This window comes from Aotus nancymaae, unplaced genomic scaffold (assembly GCF_030222135.1).
Source record: "Aotus nancymaae isolate 86718 unplaced genomic scaffold, 86718_ANA_hifiasm-v0.15.2.pri h1tg000019l, whole genome shotgun sequence".
Lineage (NCBI taxonomy): Eukaryota > Metazoa > Chordata > Mammalia > Primates > Aotidae > Aotus > Aotus nancymaae.
Genome location: NW_026988431.1, coordinates 3,995,341 through 4,008,137, shown reverse-complemented (window position 1 = coordinate 4,008,137; position 12,797 = coordinate 3,995,341). Strand labels below are relative to the sequence as shown.

The 12,797-nt window shown below is 38.4% G+C and overlaps 1 protein-coding gene and 1 long non-coding RNA gene across 10 annotated transcripts in view; one reads left to right on the top strand and one right to left on the bottom strand.

Annotated features, from left to right (window-relative positions):
• RBMS3 (RNA binding motif single stranded interacting protein 3) overlaps positions 1-12,797 on the top strand; it is a 1,161,208-nt gene that overhangs the window by 1,129,478 nt on the left and 18,933 nt on the right. For 5 of the 9 annotated variants that reach the window (XM_064378595.1, XM_064378592.1, XM_012435502.2 and 2 more), the window contains 2 exons: positions 3,806-3,886; positions 6,988-7,119. In XM_064378595.1, the coding sequence (XP_064234665.1) occupies positions 3,806-3,886; positions 6,988-7,119 (213 nt within the window). Of the gene's footprint in view, positions 1-3,805; positions 3,887-6,987; positions 7,120-12,797 lie in introns of those variants that run through there. The other 4 variants (XM_064378594.1, XM_064378591.1, XM_064378593.1 and 1 more) reach the window with 1 other exon arrangement.
• LOC105705598 (uncharacterized) overlaps positions 3,359-12,797 on the bottom strand; it is a 105,379-nt gene continuing 95,940 nt past the window's right edge. The window contains exons 3-4 of the long non-coding RNA XR_010343434.1: positions 6,301-6,371; positions 3,359-4,412 (exon numbers count right to left, since the gene is read on the bottom strand). This is a non-coding gene — a long non-coding RNA (uncharacterized LOC105705598). The remainder of the gene's footprint in view (positions 4,413-6,300; positions 6,372-12,797) is intronic.

Genomic DNA, 12,797 nt, shown 5'->3' with positions numbered 1-12,797 from the left:
AGAGTGGACTGAGAATGGATCAGAGTAGTAGTCTACACAGGGTGCCAGTGACATCCTCTTACGCAAAAAATACGCATGCTAACTCACTGGGCAAGTTGCAAAGTTTAGAATTACTAACTTTAGGAAATACTCAAATAGATAAGGGTTTATCCTTTTACAGTATATGGTAAATCTTGGAAAACCATGACCCAAGGATAGAACATGAGCCACAAATGTATCAATTCTGAACTTAAATTCATGGTTGGTAAAAAAAAAATATACTCTCACTTGCTATAAATCTACTAGATTTTTGAGATTAAACATTTTCCAGAGTATATTTCTTAGAGCACTAGCTTTAAACAAAACTAATAAATGCTACCAAAAATCAGAAGTTTTAGAAATACTAGTGTATCACCTTTAAATAGGCTTCTTCTATAAAACATAATTTCTCAGTTTTTGTTTTTTTATTTATTTTACTTTAGGTGCATACTATATCTGGCATTTCTCCCCATGTTATCCCTCCCCACTCCCTGCTGTCCCTCCCCTACCCCGCCCAACTGCCCCCAGTGTGTGATGCTCCTCTCCTTGAGTCCACATGTTCTTCTTGTTCAACACCCACCTATGAGTGAGAACATACGGTGTTTGGCTTTCTGTTCTTGTGTCAGTTTGCTGAGAATGATGGTTTCCAGATTCATCCAAGTCCCTACAAAGGAGACAAACTCGTCGCTTTTTTATGGCTGCGTAGTATTCCATGTTGTATATGTACCACATTTTCTTTGTCCATTCTATCATTGATGGGCATTTGGGTTGGTCCCAGGACTTTGCTATTGTACACAGGGCTACAATGAACATACGTGTGCATGTGTTTTTATAGTTGAATGATTTATAGTTCTTTCAGAATATACCCAGTAATGGGATTGCTGGGTCAAATGGAATTTCTATTTCTAGATCCTTGAGAAATCACCACACTGTCTTCCACATGGTTGAACTAATTTACACTCGCACCAACTGTTTAAGAGTGTTCCTATTTCTCCACAACCTCTCCAGCATCTGTTGTCTCCAGTTTTTTAATGATCGCCATTCTAACTGTCGTGCAATGATATCTCAGTGTGGTTTTGATTTGCACTTCTCTAATGACCAGTGATGACGAGCATTTTTTCATATGTTTGTTGGCCTCATACATGTCTTCTTTTGAAAAGTGTCTGTTCATATCCTTTGCTCACTTTTGAATGGGGTTGTTTGTTTTTTTCTTGTATATCTGTTTTAGTTCTTTGTAGATTCTGGATATTAGCCCTTTGTCAGATGGGTAGATTGCAAAAAATTTTTCCCATTCTGTTGGTTGCCAATTCACTCTAATGATGGTTTCTTTTGCTGTGCAGAAGCTCTTAAGTTTAATTAGATCCAATTTGTCTATCTTGGCTTTTATTGCCATTGCTTTTGGTGTTTTAGTCATGAAGTCCTTGCCTATGCTTATGTCCTGGATGGTTTTGCCTATGTTTTCTTCTAGTGTTTTTATGGTGTTAGGTTTTATGTTTAAATCTTCGATCCATCTGGAGTTAATTTTAGTGTAAGGTGACAGGTAGGGGTCCAGTTTCTGCTTTCTGCACATTGCTAGCCAGTTTTCCCAACACCATTTATTATACATGGAGTCCTTTCCCCATTGCTTGTTTTTGCCGGGTTTGTCAAAGATCAGATGGTTGTAGATGTGCAGTGTTTCTTCCAAGGCCTCTGTTCTGTTCCATTAGTCTATGTCGCTGTTTTGATTACTGTAGCCTTGTAGTATAGTTTGAAGTCCACAGTGTGATGTCTCCAGCTTTGTTCTTTTTGCTTAGGATTGTCTTGGCTATGCGGGGTCTTTTGTGATTCCATATGAAGTTTAAAGTGTTTTTTTCCAGTTCTGTGAAGAAGATCATTGGTAGCTTGATGGGGAGAGTGTTAAATCTATAGATTACTTTGGGCAGTATGGCTATTTTCACGATATTGATTCTTCCTAACCATGAACATGGAATGTTTCTCCATCTGTTCTTTTCCTCTCTTATTTCCTTAAGCAGTGGTTTGTAGTTCTCCTTGAAGAGGTCCTTTACATCCTTTGTTAGTTGTATTCCTAGGTATTTTATTCTCTTTGTAGCAATTGTGAATGGGAGATTTCTCAAAGTTTTTAATCATATGTCAATATCAATAAGAGGATGTATTATGCAGCATTGCTCAAATACACTGGAACAGAGAAACCTTTATTCTCAGCATAGCTGGTGTTCCAAGGAATACATTGTAAAAAGTGCTAAATTAAAGGATATTTAGAACCTGTATAACAGAGGCAAATTACGTATCTGAAATGGCCAGGGAACCGTTATCTACAACATACTTGCTAGAGCAATCTTGTTGAAAAGGCAGATACAGGCCAGGCACAGTAGCTCATGGCTGTTATCCCAGCACTCTGGGAGGCCAAGGCTGATGGATCATTTGAGGCCAGGAGTTTGAGACCAGCCTGGCCAATATGGCAAAACCCCATCTCAGCCAGGTATGGTGGCACATACCTGTAATCTCAGCTACTGGGGAGGCTGAGGCACAAAAATCACTTGAACCATGGAGGCAGAGCTTGCAGTAAGACAAGATCATGCCACTGCACTCCACCCTGGGCAACAGAGTAAAACCAGGTCTCAAAGGGGGAAAAATAATTCAGATGCTTTCCTTGATTCAGAATCAACATGCCTCTTCGATACTGAAAATACTAAGATACACCAAACAGTAATTTAGCTTTTTCACATTTATACATGAACTTAGTATTTGATCTCAGCAAATTTAGAAAAATAAAGGATCAGAAGCTTTTGATTTTCCACCAAAAAATATTCCTCTAAACTTTATGAATTGAGAAACCCTGTCTTCATTTGATGATTTCAGTTTTGACATTTTGGGTTACTGGTGAAGTTCAGAAACTTAGAAACATAGTTGATTCCATAGAAAATTCAATTCTTGAGGAGTAGAACTTGAATTTTCAGGGTGAATGTGTGTGTTAGGAATATGGGTCATACTTCATTCTTATGCAACTGAACATGTAGTTTTATTGGAGCTCCCTTTCTTTATTGCAAAAATACAAGTTATCCCCAATACATAATTTATTGACTACTGCAACTTAGCAAAAAAAGATCTGGCTTCGTTATTCATCCCGATAAGAAAAATTTGGTGGATTAAAGGCATTGGAAAGGAAATTTTAATAGTGATATGAGAATAGAATGGGAGAAGGGAACAATAGAGACTTCAATATTTTCTATCTATAATACTCATTTTTATATTTAAAAAGATGCAAACATGAAAAAAATGACATTTGCCAATTAAGTGAATGTATTACATAACTTTCTTACATTAGTTTGCTGCTTTGTGAATTAAAAAAAATAAATATTACTAACAATTTATATGATCATTCATTCATTCAACAAATACTAGTTGAGAGCCTACTATGTGATAGGTGCTAGCAATAAAAGAGAGAGAAGAAGAGACATCATCCCCACCCCCCTGGAGCTTGTGTTTAGATGTGAAATGTAAAAAACACGTTTGAAGTCTTATTTAGAATGTGTGAAAGGACAAAGTGAGGAAATGGGGGTGAATTAACTCATATTGATAATTAAGAAGTAGGGCTGCTGTGAGTACTAAATCAGTAAGCAAAGGCCTTTCCATACTGAGAGGAACTGCCATAGTTTTAGTGAAAATTGAGTTGGAAAAAAATACGCACTGGCTATGGGCCACATAGCTAAAGCAGTCTTATGTGGTATTTCATTTTCTCATGGTTGCAGCTCAAAGCTCACATGCATTTTTCTTTGATTCTCTCTAGTATATGACTGCTGCTGCTCCTATGCAAGGGACCTACATTCCCCAGTACACGCCTGTGCCTCCGACAGCTGTTTCTATTGAAGTAAGTCTATCCCTGTCTAATAGAAAGAGGTTAGAAGAGATACGTCTCAGTCACATGCACGGTAGTCCCCCATAACCCTAGGAATGCTCACTTGCAATTTTTGTGCTACTCTAAAGTTTTACATTGTAAATTCAGTATATGAAGGTATAAACATTTACCTTGGATGTGGCTGTGTTTTGCTTTGCACATGAAATGAGCTCATCTGCTACAGAGGCACGACAGGAGTCTCATTCATATTTTGAGAAAATTCCAGAAACCAAATCACGACTCCATCAAATTTTAATCACAAATACTTATAAATGGAAAAAAAGTTTACAACTATGGGAATGAACTAGTTCTCTAATGCCTTGTTCCTCAAAGAGTGGTTCCTGGACCAGCATCAAAGGTATCCCTTGAGAGCTTGTTAGAAGTGCAGACTTACGAGGCATGATGGCAGGTACCTATAATCCTAGCTACTTGAGAGGGTGAGGCAGGAGGATCTCTTAGACCAGAAGTTCGAGACCAGCCTGGGCAAAATAGTGAGACCCTGTCAGAAGGAAGAAAAAAAATGTAGATTCTCAGGTACTATCCAAACCTAACTGTATCTGAGTTTGCATTTTAAGATGATCACTCAGTGATCCAGTTGCACATTAAAATTTGAGAGACACTGGATTAATGCACTAGTTCCCAAACTTTCTGCACATTGAAATTATTTGGGGAGCTTTAAAAAATATTGATTCCTGGGTCCTACCCCCAGAGATTATGATTCATTTGTCTGGAGTATGGACTGAACATCATATTTTTAAAAGATCTTAGATGATTCTTGTGTGTACCAAAGACTAGAAACCACTGCTCTAGGCCTAGAACTTTCACAGGTTTGCAGCTTCTTATAGACAAGAAAGATATCCGTTTCTTTCTTGGATATCATGAATGATGATGTCAGTTTGTCCTTAATGGAAGCTTTGCTGCTTTCCTTCTCTCTTTCCATTGTGATAAATCCATGCCCTCTACACATCATTTGACTGGACACAGCTATGAACTACATAGAAACGGAGAAGGCACAGAGCTATGTAGATGGTGGGAAAACACTTAGGTGTATGTATTCTTCTCTCTTGTTCTAGCCATTACTTTTTATTGCCCTTCTTTCCCCCTCCTGATGCACATGTGCATTGTAGTCACTGTGCATTCCCTCTCATCAGCTGGGAATCCTTTGGAGCTGTTGTCTTTGCTACTCCATTTGTTGGCAAGCAACTGGTGTGTTGGTACCACCACTCCACATAAAAATCCACCAAACTCTCAATCTCTGAGATTGAGGGAGACCTTTACAGACTAAATTGGATCTTCTAAAATGTTTCCTGGTTTTGGTATGTGACAAATGTTTGTTTGTTCATACCAAGGTTTAGAAAAACCAGAAATTTGACAGGGCACTGATATGTAGCTTAGGAAACCAAGAAGTTCCAATTTTTTTCTTTTTTTTTTTTTTGAGGTGGAGTCTTGGTCTGTCACCAGGCTGGAGTGCAGTGGCACAATCTCGGCTCACTGCAAGCTCCGCCTCCCAAGTTCAAGTGATTCTCCTGCCTCAGCGTCCCGAGTAGCTAGGATTACAGGCGTGAGCCACCGTGCCTGGCCAGGAGTTCCAATTTTTAAATCTTTCATGTGTTCTAGACCTGTAGGTCTCAAACAATGTGTCCTCTAAAACGGTTTTAATTGTCTTTTCAGAATGTGAAGAATATGTGATTAAATTTCATGTTCTTTGCTATATTTAGCTGTCAAAAAGCACCTATGCCATGAGAAAATTTAAAATCTGGACATTCTAGGCAGTTTAAATGTCAACTTCAACCACATATTTGCATTTCTCTATGTACACCAAAGACATACTTATCTACAAAATTTGACCATTTTGATGATTAAGAGACGTATGACTGTGCCTTACTGGAAACAGTCTAATTATAGTTATATTTAGGGATTAAACAGAAGTATTTCTTGAACTCCCGACCTCAGGTGATCCGCCCGCCTTGGCCTCCAAAGTGCTTGGATTACAGGCGTGAGCCACCACGCTTGGCCATAAAAGAAGTATTTCACTGAGAAAAATATAAATATACTCTGATATTGCCTTGAACCAGTACTTATAAGCATTAATTCATTTTCTATGTAAAAACATTCATTGACCATTTCTCAATATCTATAAAGTAAATGCTGGTGGGAGGGTTCAAAAAAATAATACCAAACAGAAATTCGGAAAGAAAAGATTGAATAAATATAGACAGATTTTCAAATTCTAAAGAAGAAATTTAGGGAATTTCAGTTAGCGACAGAATTAACCAAGAACATTTCAAACTTGACATCACTGCAGGTATCCAGGACTACAAATACAGCCAGGAACATTTATTGAGATAGATGCTCTGCTTAGGCTACTAACAACCAAATAAAATCACCTGTGCCTCTGTGGGATCCAAAAATGTATTCCTGATTATGACCATTTCCAGAAATCCACCCTTGCCAGCATCTGTGAGAAACAAAAACAGAAAAGGTAAAGGAAAAGCAAACAAAATTAAGGATAAGTTTTGCTGTTGTTTTTCTAAAACTTCTCAATGATTTTCAGTTCATATCCTGGAAAACAAAACAAAATCAAATCAAATTACTGAAGAGAAAACCACCTACTTAATAGCATCCTTTTAAAAGATTTCCAAACTTTGATGCATATTTCCATGAAGTTCAGGTTCCATTGTTATGCCAAATGGTATAGACATGATACAGTGAACCATGCCAGGAAAATGTCTGAACATACAAGTTTTTATAGGACTCCTGAATGAGGATAAATTGTTATTTATTGTGGATAAATGTGCAAACATCATTTAAAAGTTCCAAGTATAGGCAAAATTATTTTATGACCAGTTCTCCAAGGACTTCAGATGGCAAGGCTTCTTCGTGTCACATTAGAATCAATTACTTAGCCCTTATCTAAATGTGCTCTCTGGGTTTCCTCTGAGTACTTATTGTGACTTCATGTAGCTGAGGGCATCTCTACTCAAGCCAAAGAGAAGAGGGGTACTTACAGCCCATCTAGAGAGGGCCCTTTGCTGAAGCAAGTAAGACTTTTCTGTTCTTATTTGCCTCCTTAGGGTGTTGTTGCTGATACCTCTCCCCAGACAGTGGCACCTTCATCCCAGGACACCAGTGGTCAGCAGCAACAGATAGCAGTGGACACATCTAACGAACATGCACCTGCATATTCTTACCAACAGTCTAAGTAAGTCTGGGCCGTGCTAAGCTCTTTTCCTCAAGATCAACCATCTTGACATCACTTTCTCATGTTGTATCATCTGTTAGCTTTTGCTGAAATACAAACCATCCCAAACTTAGCAACGAGCATTTATTTAGCTCATGATTATGTGGGTTTGAAATCTGGGCTAACTTTGGGTGGATGGTTCTTCTGATCTTGACAAGAATCAAACATCTAGGAACAGCTGCTGATTATCTATGCATCTCTGCTTCTGGGTGTTGCTAGCTGTTGGATGTGTGATGGAAGTGACTGGGCCATATGTTTCTGATCCTCCAGGAGGCTAATTCACATGGAAGTCTCAGAATTTCAAAAACAGCAAAGAACAAGCCCAAAAACAGCAAAGAACAAGCCCAAATGTACAAGTACTCTTCAATTCTGTTTATTACTAATTTTCTACTGTCTCATTAGCCAAAGCAAGACACTTGGCCAGTCAATGTAGCAGTTCGCTTTGAAAAAGCTTGAAATAGAGGCATTGCGGGCATTTTTTAAAAATCTACCATATTTATTATTGGAAAAGTTATAATAATCCTCCCTGAAACTGAATAGAGAGCCTGCATTTTGGTCTCAGTCTTCTCTTAAATGAAGACAGTGGGGTTACTTTGAATACCCAATTAAATATCCATGAAAAAGAGTATTGTAAGATATAAAGCAATAGAAAATATGGTCTTATTCAGGAATAAAATGGCAAGTATTTTCAGAATTACTCTGTACATCCTTAAATCACTCATAATGCAAAGTACATTTAACTTTGTGTTGAGTAAATATTTGGAAAACTTTGGTAAGGTTTGAGGGCTTTTTATTGAAACCAAAAGAATTTATACAAAAGGAAAGTCTTTATACAGGTGTCTTGGCATGCAAACTATTCAATTTTGTACATAGCAATCAAATCCCTGAATAGCATATCCCCAGATAATATTGACTGGCTACAGAGTGCTGCTCCATTATTTTAAATAATAACTTTTCTTGTTATAGAAAAAAAATTCTGATATTTGTTAAAACAATAAGGGAAACTTTATTAAGTTGGTACAAAAGCAATTGCAGTTTTTGCCATTAAGAACTATTGCAATAGATATTCAGATTATTGCAATAGAGAAGAGAGATCATGTTCAATTCAGAGCACAGCAAAGACAGCTGGGAATTCGCAGCCAACAAGCAGAGTGCAGGGGTCAGTGAGTGGAGAATTACTAAGAGAAGACATCAAGAACAGGGGACTTACTGCTAACCTAACTTGACAGCAGTCTTGCTAAAGGCAGATCAAGAAATGATAATATCAAAGGTAAGGGATGAGAAGGATGAGAAAATTGATCAGATATTGTGTGTGGTCATATCCAGGATAGGTTATCTGTCTCTTTAAACTGACTTAGCAAGATTCTTGCTAAAACTAGGCTATAAAGAACTGGCAAGAATGGGGGCAAAGTCTACGCATACTGAAGAAGGGGACTCAGAGTAGCCTGACTAAAATTTGAGCAAGAAGAGTGTCTTTGTCACTTTTTAACCTCAAAACACATTAAGAGATTTGTTAGATTCATCAAGACAATAAACTGTTTTATGTGTGGTTTAGATCTAAAGTCAGCCTTACAAATTCTTACAAATTAAATTTTCTCAGAATATGACTTAACCTTACAAATGTAAGGTATTATTATGATTGCTGTTATTACTATCAATAATGACTTTCAGAAAAGGTTGTTCCTGAGTAAAGCAATATGTTGTTGTTAGTTTAATTGACATAGCCTATGTGAATCACATTTATGTGTGAAACTAACACTGTGGTAGATTCTGAAACTCACTCCAGTCCAAGCATATTGAAAATTTTTTTCAGTCTGGTCAATGGGTTATATGTGGGGAAAGAAGCAGATATTGGCTATGTATAAGCATAGCAAGGGACACTGGTGGGAGATGGGAGATACTGTGGGTAATGGGAAATTTTATGTGACCATTTGACTGAGCCACAGGGTACCCATATATTTGGCCAAACAGTATTTCTGGGCATGTCTGTGAGGGTGATTTTGGATGAGATTAACATTTGAATCAGTTAAAGCAGATCTTCCTCCGCAGTGTGGGAGGCCCCATCCAATCAGTTGGAGCCTGCATAGAGCAAAAAGTTGAACCTCTCATGAATGAATAAGAAGTAACTCCTGCTACTTGATTGCTGGAGCTACAACATTGGTCTTTTCCTTTGGACTTAAAGAAAAATATTGGCTCTTCTTAGATCTTGAGCCTGCCAGCTATGGAAGTAGAATTTACATCAACTCTTTCAGTTCGCAGACTTTCAAACTCAAACTAGAACTACACTATTGGCTCTCCTGCATCTCCAGTCTGCCAACTGCAGATCATGGGACTTCTGAGTCTTAATAAGAAAATATTTAAAAAAAAAAAATTGTGTCTCTCTCTTCTCCCTCTCTCTCTCATATGAATTATATATGTGTGTGTGTACATATATATACTTATATATGTACATATATATATATATACACAGTTACTTCTGAAATTGGCTTTCTGATTTGATTAGATTTACAGATACTAATGACTATTTCTAATAGTAAAGAGTATTTATATTCCATGACACGATCTGGCAATGGAGATAGGCAAATATCTCAATTAGATATGCCTAATCAATGACTTTTAAGAAAAAGGAGATGGGTAACTAACTATGTATATAACATTTTAAAACATTTTTGGCAAATTAATGAATATAATATGATTGATTGCTCCTAACGTCACCAGATATAGTGGGGAAAGAAGATGCATTCAGGGATTCAGATTTTCAGCTAAAACGCTGTATAAATGTTTTGACGGTTTCTATGTCTGCCTTGAAAAGCTCTTTATTTCCTGTAGCCACATGGCCAAGATTGCTGAAAATTAAACCCAGAATCTCATCCTATGACAAGCTGAGTTACAATAAAAGCTGAACTCCTAATCTCATGAGTATCTACTGTTAAAGTAAGGGCACTGATTGAGAAAGAGTGGGATCCTGTAAGTTTTGGCATGGATATATGGAGGAAGAACCTAATTAAGCTGGGAACAGTGAGCCCCTAAATACGATGAGAGTATTCTTTGCCAGGGGAAGAAGCCTCCCCATGCCCAGTGAGACTGGCTTCTCCACTACAAGTGGGAGTGATTTCTCTATGCCTGTGTGAGGATATTAACCCTGCGTTGCCTGAAAAAAATGGTAATGGCCTCCCCTGAGCCAGTTGTCATGTAAGACAATGCTGAGTCTTCTTAGGACTCACCTCCACACCCCTTTGCTTCTAGATCTATAACTAGCCTGAAGCCTAACAAGCCCCTAAAGGTGAGGTGCAAAATGTCACCCATAAGGAGGTAAACTACACTTCAGAGAACTACTTGCATTTTTTACTTCATACAGAAATTTAGGGAACACAGGTGGAAATGGATATCAAGGATGTGAGATAATAATGGAAGGAAAAAAACGCTGGATCGGCCCAAAGTAATTGACGTGGGCTCACTAAGCATAGCTTCTGCATTTAATGTTGCAACTCAAGGAGTTAAAAAGGCTCCGTTAGTTTGGCTGCTTGACTAAAACATGGAATAAGAGATGACCCACAGTGAGCTAGTTGGAAATGATAGTCCTGCCTTGTCTAACCTAGAGGAAGAGATTCGAAGGCTTAGAGAGGTTTTAATATTAGAGTGTATTTATGATTTAAGACCTACTCACTCACACTGGGAGGGTCCAGAAGACAAGACATTTCAGCACAACTATAAGAAATGCATATGTGAGGAGAGCCTTGGCATCCTTGAATAACTTGGTAATTGTTCTTCTTTGTAGACCAGAACTTACAGTGGGAACAATAGTCACTGAATTGGGAAACCTAAATGCCATTAGTTATTGGATTCTGAGTGGTTGGGGCCAGGTGGCAACATTCAATCACTAAAAGCAAGGTTGGCATGGTTACTGTAGTGGACAGCAGAGACAAAACAGCAATCAGAATTGTCTGACTCATGCAGACTTACGACACTGGCTGGCTGATCATGGTGTTCCTAAAAGTGAAATATGTAGGAAGTCTAAATGCTTATTTGCTTTGTATAAGCAGAAAAATTCTAGGTCAGGTGAATAAATGTCTAACTTGCATCATAAAGACAGATTCATTGACACTTCTATCAACTCCCAGATTTGAGCCAGTTTACAGAGCCAGAACCCGTTGACTGAAGAGGAGGTTGGGTTTCCTCAAAGAAGGACACTGATAAACTATCAAAAATGTATACTGTTAATTTTTCTCTCAGCCTTCCCATAAAGGACCTATTGCCTCTGACCAAAGAAAAGAAAAAGAGTCTATTAGACACAGGCTCTGAACTGACATTAATTCTAAGAGACCTAAAATGATGCCATGGTACACCAGAGTATTCAGCTCAGGTCCTTCTCACAGTGTGTTCTATGAATCCCCAAGCCCACCTGGTGGTTGTTTCCTTAGTTCTGGACCATTCAGAGGCTTGCAGAGTCCCCACATTGGTTGGGTCCCCTGACTTGCAGAATGAGGACTTTTATGGTCGAACAGGCAAAAATGAAAGACACAAGAACTGCCTCTACATGGGAAAGATGATAGTAAACCAAATTCAATAGTGCATTTCTAGAGGGATTGCAAAATTTAGTGCTACTGTCAAAAACTTGAAACATGCACTGTGTTCATTTCCATTATAACTCCTTTTAACTTGTCCATTTAGCCTGTGCAGAAGACAGATGGAACTTAGAGAAGGACAGTGGATTATTATAAGCATAGTGTATTAGTCTGTTTTCATGCTGCTGATAAAGACATACCCAGGACTGGGCAGAAAAACAGGTTTAATTGGACTTACAGTCCCACATTCTGAGGCTGGAGAGGCCTCAGAATCATGGCGGAATGTGAAAGACACCTCTTATCTGGCAGTGGCAAGAGAAAATGAGGAAGATGTGAAAAAGCAGAAACCCCTGATAAAACCACCAGATCTCATGAGACTCATTCACTACCATGAGAACAGTATGGGGGAACCTCCCCCATGATTCAAATTATCTCCCACTGGGTCCCTCCCACAACACGGAATTATAGGAGTACAATTCAAGATGAGATTTGGGTGGGGACACAGAGCCAAGCCGTATCACGTACCCGGGTGGCGATTCCAATGGCAGTGGCTGTGCCAAATGTGGTTTCATTGCTTGTGCGAATTAACACACCCCTCGGTACTTGTTAGGCATCTGCTGATCTGGCACATTTCTTTGTTTCCCCATTACTATCAGTACGACCCACCAGAAACAGTTTGTTTACAGCTTTCAAGGCCACCAATATACCTCCAATGTCCTACCTCAGGAGTATATTAGCCCAGGTCATAATTTAGTTTTCATGAATCTTGATGGGTTCTCCCTTCCACAAGATATTATACTGGCCCATTACATTTGTGCATTATGCTGATTGATTAGATTTAACGAGCAGGGGTAGTGACTACTCTAGATTTACTAGTAGAACATTTGTGTGACTGAGACTGGTAAATAAATTCAACAAAAATTCAAAGGACTTCTATCAGTGATCTCTAGAGGTCCAGTGTTGTGGGGCTTGTGAAAATGGATCTCTAAGGGTAAAAGGTAAGTTTCATCTTGTTGCATCTAGTATCTCCTATCACCAAAAAAGACATAATGCTGAGTGGTTTCTTTAGATTTCAGAG